The 19,796-nt window shown below is 40.8% G+C and overlaps 2 protein-coding genes across 2 annotated transcripts in view; one reads left to right on the top strand and one right to left on the bottom strand.

Annotated features, from left to right (window-relative positions):
* The window catches only part of LOC124146012 (ubiquitin-like protein 3), a 37,721-nt gene extending 24,184 nt beyond the window's left edge, over positions 1-13,537 (bottom strand). The window contains exons 1-3 of the mRNA XM_046516027.2: positions 13,165-13,537; positions 8,309-8,417; positions 4,895-4,981 (exon numbers count right to left, since the gene is read on the bottom strand). Coding sequence (XP_046371983.1) covers positions 4,895-4,981; positions 8,309-8,417; positions 13,165-13,194 — 226 coding nt within the window. The 5' untranslated portion in view covers positions 13,195-13,537. The remainder of the gene's footprint in view (positions 1-4,894; positions 4,982-8,308; positions 8,418-13,164) is intronic.
* A 241-nt stretch (positions 13,538-13,778) lies between these two features.
* The window catches only part of LOC124146013 (syntaxin-binding protein 4-like), a 45,761-nt gene continuing 39,743 nt past the window's right edge, over positions 13,779-19,796 (top strand). Inside the window, exons 1-2 of the mRNA XM_048387429.1 lie at positions 13,779-13,863; positions 16,816-16,897. Of these exons, the coding sequence (XP_048243386.1) occupies positions 16,827-16,897 (71 nt within the window). The 5' untranslated portion in view covers positions 13,779-13,863; positions 16,816-16,826. The remainder of the gene's footprint in view (positions 13,864-16,815; positions 16,898-19,796) is intronic.

The raw sequence follows: 19,796 nt of genomic DNA, 5'->3' as shown, positions 1-19,796 counted from the left end.
TACTGTGGATTCTGACTTTTATACTCACTGTATAAATGTGAAATATTAACATGCCCCTATATCTGTCTAAAGTCACATGCGAACAAACCCCATCTTTACAAATCAGGTGTCATGATGCTCCCTCACCTACTGCAAAACATGATGCTCCCTCACCCACTGCAAAACATGATGTAGACAGAAAAAAGGTCCCAGCTGGAGCCCAACCCAAGTAAAGTTGGTACAAGTCATCATGTAAACAATATATTTTTGAAACAAAATCACCTGTTATCCCGACCTTGATCTCAGGGAAAAAAAGGGGTTATCCTATTTTATGATATTTTAAAGTGTGCCTAGTAATTACTGGGATCACTTGTCACCTAAAACTAATTTATCAAAACATAAGCACTATATATATACAACAGATCGGCAAAGAAGCTTACTGACTGAATGATGTCCACAATCAAAGACCTTGAAGTGACAAAACCACATGACTTTGAAGCTCCACAAGACTCCCAACCCATAAAGATCTGGGTACAAATATGTCTTCAGCTACCCATGCTTGTCGTAAGAGACGACTAACAGGATTATGTGGTCATGCTCGCTGACGTGGTTGATGCATGTCGTCATATCCCAATTGCATGGATCGATGCTCATGATATCAATCATTAGGTTGTCTGGTCCAGACTCGATCATTTACAGAATTTAACTGGAATATTGCTGAGTGTGGCTTTAGATAACAAACAATCAAACAAATCAATAGCCAACCCAGCTGATCAATATTATTGACTTGACTTGACTTGACTTGATTATTGATAGACCACTGTCATGTTGCTGAAATATTGAGTGGGCGTTGAACAATAAACGAACAAACCACAAGACTCAAAATTGAGGATGGTTTGCAAAGTTTCATTCACCTACTGTTTATACTTCTTAAAAGCGTGTCAACAATTCGTTTAACACAGAAAACGACATATAAATCTTTGAAACATTTCAATTCATATTTTTTACATTGTTTGCTTGTTGTCTAACGAAGCTATCAGCAATTTTTGACAGGCCACTGACGATGACATGCAAATAATTGAACCTGGTCCATGAGTGAGTGAGTTGTGTTTAACGCCGCTTTTAACAGTATTCCCGTTATATTGTGGCGTGTCAGCTTAATGTGGGAGGAAAGCCTGAAGTGATGCAGGTCTCAGACGTTTACCACTTCGCTGAAACCCACGAGCACGGGTATGGTGCTGACAAACCTAGAAACATAATTGGGGCGAACCGGGATTCGAACCCACAATCATAGGTTTCTGGCGTGTCCAAGGGACGAAACTCTGCACAGCGAATCGCGGCGCCTTAGACGACTGGGCCACCCGTGCCCCCGAATCTGGTCCAGAGAAACCAGTGCTTGATAGTATGAGCAATGTACATGTGTAATGATTCAGTCATGAGGATAAGCAAGTAATGCCACTGAACCGGACAATCTGATCCACCAAGTCACCTTGTACAACAGGCATGTTGCTGGGGACCAATTCAAACTACCATGGGTTTCGTGTTAACTATAAAGGCTTACACTGAAAATCTTTTGTAACCCATTCAATGCCAATCATGAATTGCTCAGAATTGGCTTTTACCAAAATGTTTTATGTGTGCAATTGGCGACAAAATACAAAATACATTACTGTTCAACACTCTCTAGGTTATCTTTCGAAGCGTATTGACACAAAATAAATCCCAGGCTATCTAGGCCCTAACTAGTTCCTAGAAGAGTGTTGTTCGTGATCATAAATTGATGAATAGGCAATGAACAGTTCAGATATACTGTGCAAACATACATTCACGATCATATCAAACAGTTTCCACTACACTATAACAACCATGAGCTATTGTAACTTTCTAAAGATATGAGGGAAAGAGAAAGTGTCCTGTCAATAAGCTGTTATCTTAAAACTTTCAAATGATTAAAACCTATGCATTTAAATATATCTAATCATTTCATTTTCCTGTTACTAACCAAAAGCATTTATCAGATGTTTTGACTCACAACCTTTGACCTTGACCTTCAAAAATACCTGACACTTTCTCTCTGCATCTACATCAATTATATAAATAAACAAACAAACAATTGTTTAAAATCATGGAATGCACAATGTAATTGATGTGGAGCATAGCAAATCCCCAGCAGATGTGCCATCATGATTACAGTGCATATCGATTGCAATGTTCTGAAATGCATATGCCCTGTCAACAGGTGTCTCATAACATTACACAAATGAACTTAATCCAAATATGCATGAACATAGCGGGACCATATCATATGGTGTGTAGTGCATCTTTGCTATGCTTCATATTTCACATGTACAGTTGCATTTAATTGATTTGTTTGTTTGTTTGTTGTTTAATGCCACACTCAGCAATGTTCCAGCTATATGAGGGCGGTCTGTAAATAATCGAGTCCAGACATGACAATCCAGTGATTGACATCATGAGCATTGATCCACTAAATTCGGATATGATGACATGCATCAACCAAGTCCGTGAGCCTGACCACCCTATCACGTTAGTCGCTTCTTACAACAAACATAGTCACCTTTTACGGCAAGCACGGGTTGCTGAAGACCTATTCTCTAGCCGGATCTTCACGGGTCGCATTTAATTGAAAAGTCAACTTGATGATAACATTATTTAATACATACATGAACAGCGAGTTTGTTTTATTGCCGCTTTGAAAACTATTTAAGTCATATGACGTGTCACTTTGATGTGGCCATCTTCTCGAGGCAAGTGTATGAGTGAGTGAGTTTAACGCCGTTTTGAATAGTATTCTAGGTATATCACAGTGTGTCAGCTTAATGTGGGAGGAAAGCTTGAAGTGATGCAGGACTGAGACATTTACCACTTTGGTGAAACCTACGAGCACGGGGTATGGTGTTGACAAACCTAGAAACATAATTGGGTCGAACTTGGGTCGAACCAACAATCATAGGTTTCTGGCGTGCCGAAGGGACGCAACTCTTCACAGTGAACTGTGGCGCCTAAGACGACTGGGCTACCCGTGCCCCCTCCAGAGACAAGAGTGTCAAATAGCCTATATCAAAACCTAATTTCCATACTCGCCATTTCAAGCCAATTTTTGTAAGCGAGGACTATTGCACATAACATTTGACTGAAATCAACATCCGGTTTCTGAAAAAGTGGTCTCTGCTATAGCCACAGCCATCACCAGTCGTATTTGAGTGGAAATAACTTGTATATTTATATACTCATCCTATCTCACACTATGCTTTTTTTCTTTGAACCTATGTCGAAAAGTGCATGAACAAAGTTTCCAGCTTCTAAAAACAATTCACATTTCAGCAAAACCATGGTCATGTACCCAACAACTCCCAAAGACAATAGCATTTGACTTCTCTCGGCATCCCTTTTAACACTTTGTCAAGGCTATAAATCACACCCAAGTGAGTGAAGCGTGCCCAGACGAAAGAGGAACGATGACAATATCCACAGAGGATCTTCGAAACAGCGCCCGACAACACGAATCCTCAAGGCAGAGGTGAGATGAATAAAGGTTTGGGACACAAGTGCAACAGTCGTGCCATGTGACGACTTCATATTGGAAGTTCGAAGTCTCTACAGCTGAGCCAATGCACTCTCAGCCTGGGAAACCCAAACAATTTAAAAACAAAAAACACGGGTGCTAAAGTTTCAAGATTTCGTAAGTATAGACATGAGTGTAGTACAAGATCAAGATCAGGACTGGGTACACGCGTCAGTTATCTGAATTGACGAGTCATGGACAGCTGCTGCGCAAGGACTAGAAGAGAGAACTGGTTTAAGCCCTAGATGTCGGTGAGGCGGAACTGTGTCCCAACTTCCAAAATGCTCCCTTACATGATGGCGTAGAAGGTGCAATTGTTGTGTGAGGTCATGGTGCACGCGACAGCTAGAGTTTCATGTGGAATGGACGCAACAGGTGGAGGCAACCCAGCAAATGTGTAAGCCTGTGGGATGACGAGTAGAGGCAGAAGGAGACCCTGGTATGGGAAACTTCTTTTAATGCCGCAGTCAAGAGTGGAGTGAAGATATAGGCAAGTAGACACTCTTGCCTTGGCAAGATTGATGTGACAGGAAAGATCATAATGATGCAGGTCTCAAATGTTTACCACTTTGCTGAATCCCATGAGTACAGGTATGGTGCTGACAAACCTAGAAACAAAACTCTGGTCACCAGACTCTGAATCTGCACCCATGATCATATGTTTCTTGCACCTCCAGGGGATTTCACAGCTAATCGAAACACCCTGGATGACTGGGACTGGGCAGTTGCTAAATATTCTGTCAACCATTACTAATAAAAACTAACCACGAAAGTATACAAATCCAGAATGTAACATAAACAAAAGCTCTCACTGTTTGAAATTCTACAAGCCCTCAGCATACCATTATCATACTCATCAATGTGTTCAGTTTCCGTCTGAGGAGTCAATCATTAAAACAGTGATTCATTATGTTCAAATTACAATCACCCCCCTCGATAATGCTGGTCTTGCGTGCATGTCAGACACCCATGTTATTTCCAAATTGGGAATATAGGTCGGATGATGCTGTATTTTCATATGTAAAGTGCACACTCAGAAAAATTGCTATTTCATGTAGTGTGCGCAGTAAAACACAACAACATTGTATTGCTTCAGGTGAAAACAAAAAGCATATAACAAACTTGGTGAATGAAAATAAATAAAATAAATTAAAAAAAGCAAGAAACCAATGCAAGAAATAAGAGGATCTGGGGTCTATATCATTAACAAGGAACCATTGAATGAATTTCTTATGCAAAACATGGAATTGCTGTATGCATAATATGTTATTTAATTGTTATGCAGTCTACCACTTGCAGCAAATAACCAGCCATTATGCACGTACTTACCAGCTAATGTGACGTTACCATGGAGAAATCGTCCTTGGTAAATGAGCCGCAGAATGTTGGTTGGGGGTAGCTGCTCTTCTGACCAATCTGAAACATCAATGGACATCATACAGTGTATCATAATGATCAATAAAACAAATTACTCATATTACACGAATTGCAGTCATTAGGATTAATGTTCACGACACCTGTACCACCGATCCATGATTAAACATGGACTGATTCAGGTCTCACTGCCCTCTCTTAAAGCTAACATCATGCACATCCAGTATGTTTGAATCCTAGGCACCAGGGAGGCTAGGAATAGAAAAATCGGATGGTTTTGCACATTTGATGTTCATAATGTTGTATGTCTGTTCTTATGGATGCAGTCTATATCCCAGCCTATGACAGTGGTCTGTACGTAATTGAGCCTGGATCAGGTGGTTTGTAGAAGGATCAACGTCCTACACAAAAGGTTGTGATGACACAATCAGCTGGGTGACCTGGGTCCCGATCCTTGAAGCAAAGATGATCCTAACGCCCATACCTTGACAATGAGTTTTGAAAGCTGTAGCTCTACGACTGCATAATGGAACCAGGTCCAGAACTCCTGATAGCCATTTTAGCCAGCCCTTACGATAAACTTGACGTGTACCCGACTCGGAACTCCTCTGGGGGTTAATAGTGTTGAAGTGAGTGAGTGAGGATGCTTTTACGCCGCTTTTAGCAATATTCCAGCAATATCACGGCGGGGGACACCAGAAATGGGCTTCACACTGTACCCAGGTGGGGAATCGAACCCGGGACTTCGGAGTCATGAGCTTTAACAACTAGGCTACCAAAGCTCCCCTAATAGCGTTTAACTACAATAAGGTATTCTACATTCATTTAGTTGGATTGCTTTCAGGTGTTACAATACACTTGCTAAAGTAAATGACTTTCTACTCGTTTAATTACCCCCACCCCAGCCTTTTTGATGACCAAATATGGCAAAATGTCTTGTAATTAGCATTTCAAATTCACTAAAAATAGCCAGGGCTTGAGTTAAGGAATTAAAAGCAAGTTGCACCAGACAAAACCAGGTTGCATCCTGGTTCCATCAATTTATCATGTTGTAACCAGCGGTAGAAACTAACAGGTTTGAACCACTAGTCCTTATAATGATAACATATAGCAAAACCCTTAAAAAGGGCAAATTTCTACTAGTCCTTATGATAACTTAACTATTGGGCAGTTTGGCAAGGACTACAGGACTACAGGACTACAGGACTAGTGCCAATTTCTAATGCCGCTTTACCATGATGGATGTAAAATTCAGTGTATTCGTAATGGAAAAGGATAACAATTCATCATTACTAGGTGTTCAAATTAAAGAATGAAAGTCAAGGGATCCTTGTCATTCCCATATTGATAGAAGTCAAAGACTAAGGGGATCTCTAGATTCATATACAAAAGGAGCAAACCTCAAGGACACTAGGATCTCATGTTATGTTTGAACACTGGTTACCTAATAATAATAACTCTGTGTTGCAGATAATGAATAGTCTTTCTATCTTTCCCAGTGTTCTATGTTTCAACATCACACGGGCAGAATTGGTTTACAGTACCCCATGGGGAGATTCTGTGACAAGCTTGTGAAACCATAACAGGGCCCAGGTGGTCACAATGTGTGACTAATACTAATTAGTACTCAGGGCTCAGTTTCACAAAGAGGTCTTAGCGCTAAGATGATTATAACTCCAGTACTTTAACATTTATGACTTATGACATTCCTAGCTTTAAGACTGATTGTGGAACAGGGCCATGTTACCATATTTGACGTAATAAGCGCCCTGCTCTAATAAGCGCCCATGGCTATATTGCTAATATATTGGCAAGTGAACAATCCCAATAAGCGCCCCTTCTGATTGACCAGTGTGCACAAAACTTACTTATTTGTGTATAATATGCAGTCTAGAACAATATGCACCCTTAATTATAGGCAATTAAATCCTGGAAAAATATATCTCTTGTGCAAAATAGGCACACAGACTTTTCTTTAACACCATTTCAGGCTGTCGGTATAAATGTCTGTCATGATCCGTCATCTTAAAGAGAATAACAAATGTTATTGAATTACGCAAGTTAACCCTTTTGTTTCAAAGTTTCATTCAATAATGTTTACATTAATTTTGGCGAAATCGTGTGTCCCTCCGATACTTACAACTTCTGATAGGGCCCAACAGCGCCAACTCATTTATTCAATGCAACAATGATAATATTTTCTTCTGTTTCATTCTTGACTAATCTACACATCAAGATAAACATGTGTCACGGTTATCTCACAATGAGAAAATATCTCAAAACGGGAAAAACTATTTCAATTCGCATAGTTTTCCTTTGTTTACATCACATGCTGTCATCAAAGTACTGAGAAGAGGTATCTTTGATCACGGTCACTTTGATGCATAAATATATATTGTCGCGCACCTCACAGTCACAGTTTTAGTAGCATATTTATATAATTATGCAAAACAATATGTAAAGCGCCAGTGTGTTTCAGGTAAGTGATATAAGGTAATATTTGAAAATCACGAAGTGCATGTTCATATTTAATTTTTCAACTTTACCTGTTGATTACCTGCACTACGTGTTTTGAACAATGGCCTTGACAATCTTTTTTACTCATCGTAAATGTATAGCTGCGTTATCACAAATACGTAGATATGTAAGATAATACGTGCAAGCTGTATTTGTTTGTTGTTTATCGCTATAATCAGAAATATTCCAGCAATATGACAGTGGTCTGTAAATAATCCAGTCTGGATCAGACAATCCAGTGATTAACATCATGATCATCAATCAACGCAATTGGGATACGATGACATGTGTCATCAACCAAGTCAGCAAGCCTGACCACCCGATCCTGTTAGTCACCTTTTACGCAAGCAAGGGTTGCTGAAGACTTATTCTACCCTGGATCTTCACGGGTCAGTATTCTTTGTAAGAGACATATATATAATGGACAAATACTGAGAGCGTTCGTTTTCTGCATTCGCCAAACCATGAAATTTACGATATTTCAATTTTGATTGTTTCCGTCAAAGTTATATTCTAATAAGTGCCCCCTATTTCTAGTTTTGAGATCATCCTAGGCGCTTATTAGGTCGTGAGTGAGTGAGTGAGTATGATTAATTTAGATATGATGAAAAAAGAATCATGCCTTGAGTTGGTCCATCCATTTAGATCACCAATCCATCCACTATCCCTTTTAACAAACCAATAGTTTGCGCTCCCTATTACAAGTCATCTGATGAAGATACATGTACTGGGAAACATTTAGCCCAGAGTTTCTATAAGTCCTCAAATAAGAAGATATGCACATATTAATACATGTAAGTAGAAAAGAAATCATTATCATGATAATCCAACAAGACCCAGTATTTAGTGTACCTTGAGGCCAGTTGCTGTAAACACGTTCTGTGATTTCTGCTGCTGAATCACTCGGAGAGAACAAGTACTCCTCTGTTTTTCCACTCACAAGAATCAACCGCAAGTTTATCTGAAACATCAAGAAAGAGAAACAACTTATACAAAAGTCACAAGAATTTACAAAAATCACAATTTATCCATCCTAAAGATTTGTAAGCTTAAAGTGTGTCACAGCCTGTCAAACATTGTCTGACTATCATTAGTTTTATGTTGTTGCTGTTGTTTAATGCCACACTCAGCAATATTCTAGTCATATGATCCAATCTGCCCACCTGATCCATTTTGTCGCTTTGTATGACCAGCATGTTGATGGGGACCTATTCTAACCCAGAATCCTCCATGGGGAGACCAGCATAGGTTGCTGGGGACCTATTCTAACCCAGAATCTCCATGGGGAGACCAGCATAGGTTGCTGGGGACCTATTCTAACCCAGAATCCCCATGGGGAGACCAGCATAGGTTGCTGGGGACCTATTCTAACCCAGAATCCTCCATGGGAAGACCAGCATAGGTTGCTGGGTACATATTCTAACACAGAATCCTCCATGGGGAGACCAGCATAGGTTGCTGGGGACCTATTCTAACCCAGAATCCTCCATGGGGAGACCAGCATAGGTTGCTGGGGACCTATTCTAACCCAGAATCTCCATGGGGAGACCAGCATAGGTTGCTGGGGACCTATTCTAACCCAGAATCCCCATGGGGAGACCAGCATAGGTTGCTGGGGACCTATTCTAACCCAGAATCCTCCATGGGGAGACCAGCATAGGTTGCTGGGGACCTATTCTAACCCAGAATCCCCATGGGAAGACCAGCATAGGTTGCTGAGGACCTATTCTAACCAAGAATCCCCATGGGGAGACCAGCATAGGTTGCTGGGGACCTATTCTAACCCAGAATCCCCATGGGGAGACCAGCATAGGTTGCTGGGGACCTATTCTAACCCAGAATCCCCATGGGAAGACCAGCATAGGTTGCTGGGTACATATTCTAACCCAGAATCCCGATGGGGAAACCAGCATAGGTTGCTGGGGACCTATTCTAACCCAGAATCCTCCATGGGGAGACCAGAATAGGTTGCTGGGGACCTATTCTAACCCAGAATCCCCCATGGGAAGACCAGCATAGGTTGCTGGGGACATATTCTAACCCAGAATCCCCATGGGGAGACCAGAATAGGTTGCTGGGGACCTATTCTAACCCAGAATCCTCCATGGGGAGACCAGCATAGGTTGCTGGGGACCTATTCTAACCCAGAATCCCCATGGGAAGACCAGCATAGGTTGCTGAGGACCTATTCTAACCAAGAATCCCCATGGGGAGACCAGCATAGGTTGCTGGGGACATATTCTAACCCAGAATCCTCCATGGGGAGACCAGTATAGGTTGCTGAGGACCTATTCTAACCCAGAATCCCCATGGGGAGACCAGCATAGGTTGCTGGAGACATATTCTAACCCAGAATCATCCATGGGGAGACCAGCATAGGTTGCTGAGGACCTATTCTAACCCAGAATCCCCATGGGAAGACCAGCATAGGTTGCTGAGGACCTATTCTAACCCAGAATCTCCATGGGGAGACCAGCATAGGTTGCTGGGTACATATTCTAACACAGAATCCCGATGGGGAGACTAGCATAGGTTGCTGGGGACCTATTTTAACCCAGAATCCTCCATGGGGAGACCAGCTTAGGTTGCTGGGGACCTATTCTAACCCAGAATCCTCCATGGGGAGACCAGCATAGGTTGCTGGGTACATATTCTAACCCAGATTCCCCATGGGGAGACCAGAATAGGTTGCTGGAGACCTATTCTAACCCAGAATCCTCCATGGGGAGACCAGCATAGGTTGCTGGGTACATATTCTAACCCAGATTCCCCATGGGGAGACCAGAATAGGTTGCTGGGGACCTATTCTAACCCAGAATCCTCCATGGGGAGACCAGCATAGGTTGCTGGGGACCTATTCTAACCCAGAATCCCCATGGGGAGACCAGCATAGGTTGCTGGGGACCTATTCTAACCCAGAATCCCCATGGGAAGACCAGCATAGGTTGCTGAGGACCTATTCTAACCAAGAATCCCCATGGGGAGACCAGCATAGGTTGCTGGGGACATATTCTAACCCAGAATCCTCCATGGGGAGACCAGTATAGGTTGCTGAGGACCTATTCTAACCCAGAATCCCCATGGGGAGACCAGCATAGGTTGCTGGAGACATATTCTAACCCAGAATCATCCATGGGGAGACCAGCATAGGTTGCTGAGGACCTATTCTAACCCAGAATCCCCATGGGAAGACCAGCATAGGTTGCTGAGGACCTATTCTAACCCAGAATCTCCATGGGGAGACCAGCATAGGTTGCTGGGTACATATTCTAACACAGAATCCCGATGGGGAGACTAGCATAGGTTGCTGGGGACCTATTTTAACCCAGAATCCTCCATGGGGAGACCAGCTTAGGTTGCTGGGGACCTATTCTAACCCAGAATCCTCCATGGGGAGACCAGCATAGGTTGCTGGGTACATATTCTAACCCAGATTCCCCATGGGGAGACCAGAATAGGTTGCTGGAGACCTATTCTAACCCAGAATCCTCCATGGGGAGACCAGCATAGGTTGCTGGGTACATATTCTAACCCAGATTCCCCATGGGGAGACCAGAATAGGTTGCTGGGGACCTATTCTAACCCAGAATCCTCCATGGGGAGACCAGCATAGGTTGCTGGGGACCTATTCTAACCCAGAATCCTCCATGGGGAGACCAGCATAAGTTGCTGGGGACATATTCTAACCCAGAATCCCCATGGGGAGACCAGCATAGGTTGCTGGGGACAAATTCTAACCCAGAATCCCCATGGGGAGACCAGCATAGGTCGCTGGAGACATATTCTAACCCAGAATCCCCATGGGGAGACCAGCATTGGTTGCTGGAGACATATTCTAACCTGGAATCTCCATGGGGAGACCAGCATAGGTTGCTGGGGACATATTCTAACCCAGAATCCCCATTGGGAGACCAGCATAGGTTGCTGGGGACATATTCTAACCCAGATTCCCCACTGGGGAATTATCCCAAGTAATATGTTTATTTGTGTTTTTGTAACACTGAAACAAAAACATCTTAAGAACTCCATGCAAGTCTATAATAACAGTTCAAAGGCAAATACAGATTCTATAGTCACCTTTCTATCACATATGTACAAAGGACAATCAAATCATCTTATCCTTAAACTATTTTCATTTCACTGAGTAAGACTATTGTAACTCTATCATTCTTTACAGTTCAAAAATGGTGGAGTACCCTGGTGTTAAAACAAATCTTGTCACACTGAAGACGGGGTTTGATTCCCTGAACGAGTACAATGCATGATGCCCATTTCTGGCATCTCCTGCTGAGATAATGCTGGCCAATACTGAAAATGGCGTAAAAACATACTCACTCACTCATGAGTTGACATCATATAACCATACTCTAACTCATACAGTTGACATCCTATGTGGCATGTTTGACAGGGTTCAGTATTTAGAAACACTCATTAATCCAAAAAGAATTACACCTTTGCTTCAACCCAGTCTTCTACCATACATGACCAGATTATAAATTTTACCTTCAAATATTGTTAAACAAACTTTTAGTGAAGTTACCATGGTTACAGTAATGTACACCGCTGAACACAATAAAAGACAATAAATTTCTTCATATTTTAATGTTTTATGTGGACACAGGCACAATCAGCACGATAAGTGAAAAGTCAAGAGGGCTAGTCATTTTCTCCCAAAATGTAGTAACATTACATTGAAAACCTAATAATTGTGGACTATCTGGAGATATCTAGTGCGTCGATCATTAGCCATTAGGCCTATTTATTTCATAATGGTTACTAAAGCTTGATATTGTCCAGCTGCTTCATTAGGCCTGGGTAAAGCATGAGCAGAATTTTCCACAGGCCTGAACACATTTTGAAATCAGCAATTACTGAGTGACATGCATATACCATGAATACCACATAGTTTAAAACCTCAGAGGCATCTTTTGTTTTCTAGAGCAATGTATGCGAAAAGGTGAATATCCTTAGATCGGCTCACACGTTACTAATTGATTAATCCACTTGATAAGAGCAAATAGCAATACCTTATTCCCATATAACTTACAAAGAAGTACCATCAAAGTACATGTTAACATGGTTAATATGTTCATCATTATCTAATTACTTGATTAAGATTGATACATGCATACAAATTGAAATATTTATCGAGTATCGAACACCCAAACTGGACACATAATGCCATGCCATTTATGGCAAATGCTGTATCAGGCAGTATACTATATGTTGAAAAGAAAGATAATTTATAGCATCTTAAACAACTATTTCAAATATGAATAAGCATTGCGTGTGTGTGTGATGTGTGTAAAATTCACAACACATCTGATGTCCATAACCTGATAACAACTGTAACAATATACATCATATAAAGGAAATATGTTGTAATAGGTATTTTGGAGGAAGAATTCTTCAAGAAGTCATAATCATGAAACGGTATGGGATAAAATTGTATTTCAAATAAACATGTTTACATCAATTAATGTTAATTAGTTATAGATACACTGACAAATAACGTCACAATTGGTCCTTGTTCAACATATCACCTTCCAAATCACAAAATAAGAATGATCGTACATATACTGTTATCAAACATCACCAATAAAACAGAATTCATGAGAAACGGGCACCTGACAGCCAGCTAGTCACGGTTTATTTTGATGTTGACAAAAACAAACAATGCAAAATATACGATGAATTCTTCGACATACCTTGTCGTTGGGTATTTGTCGACTGCCCATTGTCTTCAAATAATGTCCAAGAAAACAAAAAGCACTGAACGTGATGTGAAAGATAAAGAAAAATTAATTTTTACACATGACACTAAAGAAATTTCATTTAGGTGTCAAGTCGACTACACCCATGAAAAATTCCTTCCTCGTAGATCTGGGCCGAAGCGGACCATTTTCACTTGGCTAATCCTGTCTGTGAAACATTAACCCAGCGAATTATCAATGAAAATAGGCACCCTGATCTTTTGATCAAGTGGGTAGAGGGGAAATGTAATTAGTCTTTTTGCCCGAAAAGGTTTCTGATGTTCGCTGTTATGGCGGTGGGCAATGGATTGTGGGTTCAGATATCTACGTCACTGGAATACTTCCGGCTTCTGGATAGCAACTAGATGAAAACAACTGCTAATAAATACATAGACACATTTATATCAGTTCAACTAAGAACTTTTCTGGATAAAACAAATAGAACTAATGAATAATATACTCATTTAATTTAATTAAATTGTAACTTTCAGTTTTCATATATGACAAAACAGTGTTAGAACACTCCTTTTGATATTTGTTGTTAATATGTCTAATAGAAAGTAGTATGTAATTTGCAGGCTAAGGAAACTTCAGAAGTTCAGAAGCTGGATAATGAACCAATTAACAATGCAAACACTAATCTGGAGTTAATTAGTAAGTGGCAATTAACAAAGCGGTAGCTGATTTAGCTCCCGAAGTTATGTGGGTATTGACAATGAATATGCATCACCATTAGTGCAATTAAACCACCCTCAGTCTTACGTCGGCTGCTTGCCGTCTTGAGTTCTTTTGTTTTGTCCTGTCAAAACGTAAACACCTTGGAATTGAAGCGACTAAAAATAAAAGTTCCCAATATGCTGCTTCTTTCTGTGATAAGGACATAGTTTGGAACTACGAAATCATTCCATTCTTTCTCAGATTAGTATGTTTAGTTACACCCGTACGTTTGTTGAGAATAAGAAAATTCAATTCTGACCTAACAAAATATTTCTTTTGAATTGACATCTGTTACAATAGCCTTATATGCCTACATTATGTCTAGATCCAAACGTGACCGTTATCATACATTGCTGTTTTATCTAACAACATAAGACAAATTGATTTGTTTTGATTTGTGCTTATGATCACAGAGCTCCAGATAAGCTTTTGGTGTTATGGGTATTTTACCCATGCATTTTAAAATCATTGGGTATCAGTGATTCTATCTGCGTATTCAAATTTCTGTTACCCACTAGTTTTTACAGATGTGGGTATTTAAGTTAAATATTTAAAAACACTATTCATCTAGTCCCTGCAAACTGGTGTCGTGTGGGTTCGAGAGCTTTATAGGACTCAAAAATACCACGATACTTCCACAAGAAAGTGTGATGGCAAATGATCATGATGTAACTGTCATCGTGGAGTTTGGCAAGGTTGACGGAATGCCCGTTTATAATTTCGAAAAAAGTTGCTGATTTGCTAATCGAATACAGAGGTTACTTCACAATATTTTGATGATGTGCACAAGTTTTATTTTTGTAGCGTATCTGTAATGTTTGTTGCGTATTTGATACGCTTGGATTATATTTTACTGCATATTTCTGCATTTCTGATGCGTATTTCACGCAGATACGCAGCTTATCTGGAGCTCTGGATCATTTCTTGCAATTTGAAAGTTAAGATTGAAAGTTTATTTGTAATAGAACTGTAAATCTACTCCAAAACAATGTTATTGCATAGCAGACAAAAGATCTGCTTCCTTTATTTTTTGCATATTCGCCACTGTGCTTCAAACACCATTGGAAGAAATCATCTAAATGAAAATTATTGTGATCAGTTTTTGGAAGACATTCAAACATCTGATAATATCAAAGTAGGAAGACCTATTTTGTTGTTACTCATCTTCGGAGATCTTTCACTTTTATGTGTATTGCCCACTGATTATTCTGAAATATTATCTGCTTTTATTTGTTAAGATCATCTGAGAAAGAATGCTTTTGATCAAACATATTCAATTTGTCATGTTTTGTCATCAATTGATTATTGTTTGTTCACACAGACGATCAATCGTCAAATTTTAAATTTCCCACCTCTTAGCTGCACAACAGGCATCGTCAATCCTTCACAGGTTTAGTTTACACTGTTTGTCCATCACCTGTGAATACATACAATCATATGACATGAGTCTACAGTACTGTGGAACCCTACCACTACCTGATATTGAAGCCAGTGTGTGTCTAGTAAACTGATGTTAATTTCGAACACTGATTTGTAGAGCAGATAGCCAAGCGACTGTGATACATGTTCCACAAGAAATACTGCAGTTTGTGAGATGTAACCTCAGTGGTCATTGGTTTGAACATAAGCTGTTTTCCCTCTTGTTGGAACAGGTTCTTTGCTTGATTTATAGGAAATAGATTGCATCTACACAGAAATGCAGTAAGAATTATTCACGGATGATTGAGGAATGTAGTGTATGCAAAGCCATGAAGTACTGATGATGCACAATGGGAGGATTTGTAACTTTAGCTACAGGTCAGCCGATTCCAAAATGTAGTATAATGTATAAGTCTAGGAAACCTTTTTAATGATTGTCCATTTGCTCAGATCTCTGGCTCTGCTTGTCTAGTTTGATCAAGAACATCTCTATTTGGCAACCTTTTATGTCACCAGTAACACCAAAACATGGTTTACATTTGGCTACTTTGTGTTATCATGCTGATTCTAGTGGTACTTACATTTAATATTTCAGTAGCAATCCCATTGTTTATGCTTGCAAGTTTTTGTCTTTGAAATAAAACTCAGCCTATTCCTAATAAGGTCAGTCTTTGCCCAAACATTTTGCTACTGCTAGCCTGAATTTGGATCTTAGCATCATTTTCAGTTGTAGCTGAGTTTACTCGGCTGAACAGAATTTTACTAGACTCTGGCTTAAGACTAGTGATAAAGTCGCAGTACTGTTAGATAACATCCCAGAATCGGTCTGATTATGATTCTTGGGTTGTCAGCACCATACCTGTGCTAATCGGGCTCAACAAGTAGTAAACATCTACGACCTGCATCACTTTGGCCTTTCTTCTCTCATTAAGCTGTCACGCTGTGATATAACTGAAATACTGATCAACACTATGTGGGGGCACGGGTGGCCAAGTCTTCTCAGGTGCCACAAATTGCTGTGCAGAGTTGTGTCCCTTGGGCACACCAGAAACCTAGGACCGTGGGTTCTTATCCTAGTTCACCCTGATTATGTTTCTAGGTTTGTCAGCACCATACCTGAGCTCGTAGCTTTCACCAAAGTGGTAAACATCTGAGACCTGCATCACTTAGGGCTTTCGTCCTAAATCAAGCTTACATGCCGTGATATAACTGGAATACTGTAGCATTAAACTGAAAACCCAATCCCCCAACCAACCAACCAACCAACCAACCAAAACACACCCAGCCACTCACTCACCCAGCCACTCACTCATTCACTCACTCACTCACTCACTCACTCACTCACTCAAAGCTAAATTAAGCACAACTCATGATAGATAATAGGATACAATGTTTAATGTTTGAGTGTTTATACTAACTCAGAAAATGGTAGTTCAGTGTATATTTCAACATCTGATTTGTTTTTGTCAGATATATCCAGCATGTCTACTTCACTGACTGCTGCTGAATCGAGGATGTCTGAACAGAAGATGCTGGACCTGCCAGTGGATCAGTGAGTACTGTGGACAAAACATTTGTGTATCATTTCTGTAGAGGCTACTTTTGCCCTTTCTGTTTGTTATGTTTCTTATCTCACCGTCACAAAATTACAACATGTTGGGTTTCCAGGTTAGATTTTCTGTTTGTTTGTTTGTATGTTCGCTGTTTAACACTGCAAGCTATATGAGCATCGATCTACGTATCTGAGTTAGGTGAAATTGGGTTTAACATCTTGTCCAAGATTTTTGAACTTATATAGCAACATGCATGCATGTGTGTGTATGTCGCTGCTTGTACTAATCTGGACTGATTCCGATTTTATTGTTCTAGCCCACTGAGATACCATGGCAAGCTTAACATGAATACACCACTCAGACTCCAAGGCGACCAGTCCTTGTTTTAACCTCTTAATGTCGAGCGCCAACAACAAGTACCATCTTTTAACGTCTTTCGGTATGATGCGTCCGGGGACCAAATCCCCAACCTTCCACTTTCCAGGTGGATGCTCTACCACTAGACCATGGAAGCTGTCCTGTGCAGCATCAACCAAGCCTGCGAGCCTACCACATCCTATCAGTCGCCTCTGACGACAAGCATGGGTTACCGTCGACCAATTCAAACCCGAATCTTCACATGTATCCAGGTTACAATCGGTCCCGAGTAACTTATACTCGTCACAAGAGGCGACTAAGTGGGTTGGGTGGTCAGACTAAGTGACTTAGTTGGTTGCGTGTTATTATACCGACATGGCACCTAAGTGGAAAACATGATTTTGGTTTTTGTCCCACATTAAGGCAGCATGATGTGATGGAACTGCAATAAATTTTAATGAGTGTAAACCCAATTCACTCTTTGGTTGGTTGGTTTGTTGTTTAACGCCGCACTCAGCAATATTCCAGCTATATGACGGCGGTCTGTAAATAATCAAGTCTGGACCAGACAATCCAGTGATTAATATCATGAGCATCGATCCACACAATTGGGATCGATAACATGCACCAACCAAGTTAGCGAGCCTGACCACCTGATCCCGTTAGTCGCCTTTTACGACAAGCATAGTCGCCTTTTACGGCAAGCATGGGTTGCTGAAGATCTATTCTACCCCGGATCTTCACGGGTCTCACTCTTTGGCTTCATGTAAAAATGCAAGATGACCCAGTGTATATTTATGATATACATACCCTTGATCCATATACCACCAAGGCTTCATTTCCTTCGTGATGTCACAATCTCGATCTCCCGTATTGCTGACTTAGTACAGTATTGTTGCTGAATAGTTTGAAATAAACAACCAGTCAAGATTACTCTTTTTTTTCAAGAGTTTGTCATAGATCTACATTCAAAATAGTGGCTTTGTTGGAGTAAGTCCTAGATATATTTAAAATATGAGGGACGGCTAAAAAGTTCTGAGAATGACTATAATGGACTGTGTTGATACAGTTGGTTGCTAATTATTTTTCAACATAATCCACTCGGAAGTCCACCTACTTTTATTAAGGATGCTGGAGAGTTTGATCCCACTGGGGTAGAAGAAGGAGACCTTAGATGTTTCCACTGCTTTGACTGTTGTTTAGTCTCTGGCTAATAGTTGTGAACCCAAGACTCAATCATGGTTACAAACTGCTCAACAAAATCCTTTGTGTCTGCTTCTCACGAGAGATAATGAACCTGATTAGGAGTCAGAAGCCTTGGAGTGAGTGAGTGAGTTGGGTTTAATGCCGCTTTAAAAAGTATTCCAGTTATATCACGGCGTGTCAGCTTAATGTGGGAGGAAAGCCCGAAGTGATGCAGACGTTTACCACTTCAATGAGACCCACGAGCACGGGTATGGTGCTGACAAACCAAGAAACATATTCGGGGCGAACTTGCAAAAGCCTTGGAACCCAGCTTGCTGAAACCTTTGTCATGCACATTTCATTCCTCAGAGGTCGGTCGGGTAGCCTAGTGTTTAAAGTGTTCGATTCCCGACATGGGTACAATGTGTGAAGCCCATTTCTGGTGTCCCCCCGCCGTGATATTGCTGGAATATTGCTAAAAGCGGCGTAAAACCAATTCTCTCACTCATTCCTCAGAATGTTCCCATCTCTCTCATGAGAGAGTACTGTGATGGCCATGGGATGTGTGGTGTGTTGTCGATCATCCGTAATCAAAGCATTTTGTCAACATTTTTCTTGGTGGCGTTTAAAGGTCTTCCTGATCTTGGATCATCTTCGATGCCTCTTCCCCTCTTGAACTCCACTGCCCATTTGTTAACAGTGGCAAGGGAAGGAGCATAAGCTCCTTGTGTTGACACCATGTCCTGGTGGATGACTGTTGGAGTTAGTGCTTTCAGTTGGAGATGCTTGATGACAGAGCGGAAACCAAATTTGTCCCTTTTCATCAACAGAGAATACCTTGTCACTTTGATGCCTGCAGAAATATCCTTGACACTGGTGTATTTGGTTCAAATGCATCCTGTAAGCATGGAAAGTCTTGCACGTAATACATGCAAACTGTTTAGGGTGTACTATACATCCTTTGCCGTTAACCATGGAAATTTTCTGCCACCTCTCACAAAGGATGTTACTACAAATCAAAATGAACTTCCAGGTGAAAAAATGCATTCTGAGTATTAATGCAGAAGTTTGAAACTTCAATGTTGATGGAAGCTCAGGGTCCAAAAGACGGGGATCTGAAATTACCTGCAGTTTTATTAGCTATTCGGACAACTCCAAATAAAATGACAGACAGTGGTGATTGGGCACAGTGCATGTGACAAAATGGATGTGCCATTGCAGTCAGGCATAATGCCAGAAGCATCCAGATCGTAACAGCTGGTGAATCTGCAGCATGGATTGAAAGAGAAGATTATGAAGGAAGTTGGTGAACGAAATGAGTCTCAACTTGAACACATCAGCTTCACTCCTTTCCAA

Source organism: Haliotis rufescens, unplaced genomic scaffold (genome assembly GCF_023055435.1).
Source record: "Haliotis rufescens isolate VD_foot unplaced genomic scaffold, xgHalRufe1.0.p SCAF_7, whole genome shotgun sequence".
Taxonomy (NCBI): Eukaryota; Metazoa; Mollusca; class Gastropoda; order Lepetellida; family Haliotidae; genus Haliotis; species Haliotis rufescens.
The sequence above is the reverse complement of the archived record's forward strand: the minus strand, read 5'-3'. Positions and strand labels throughout refer to the sequence as shown.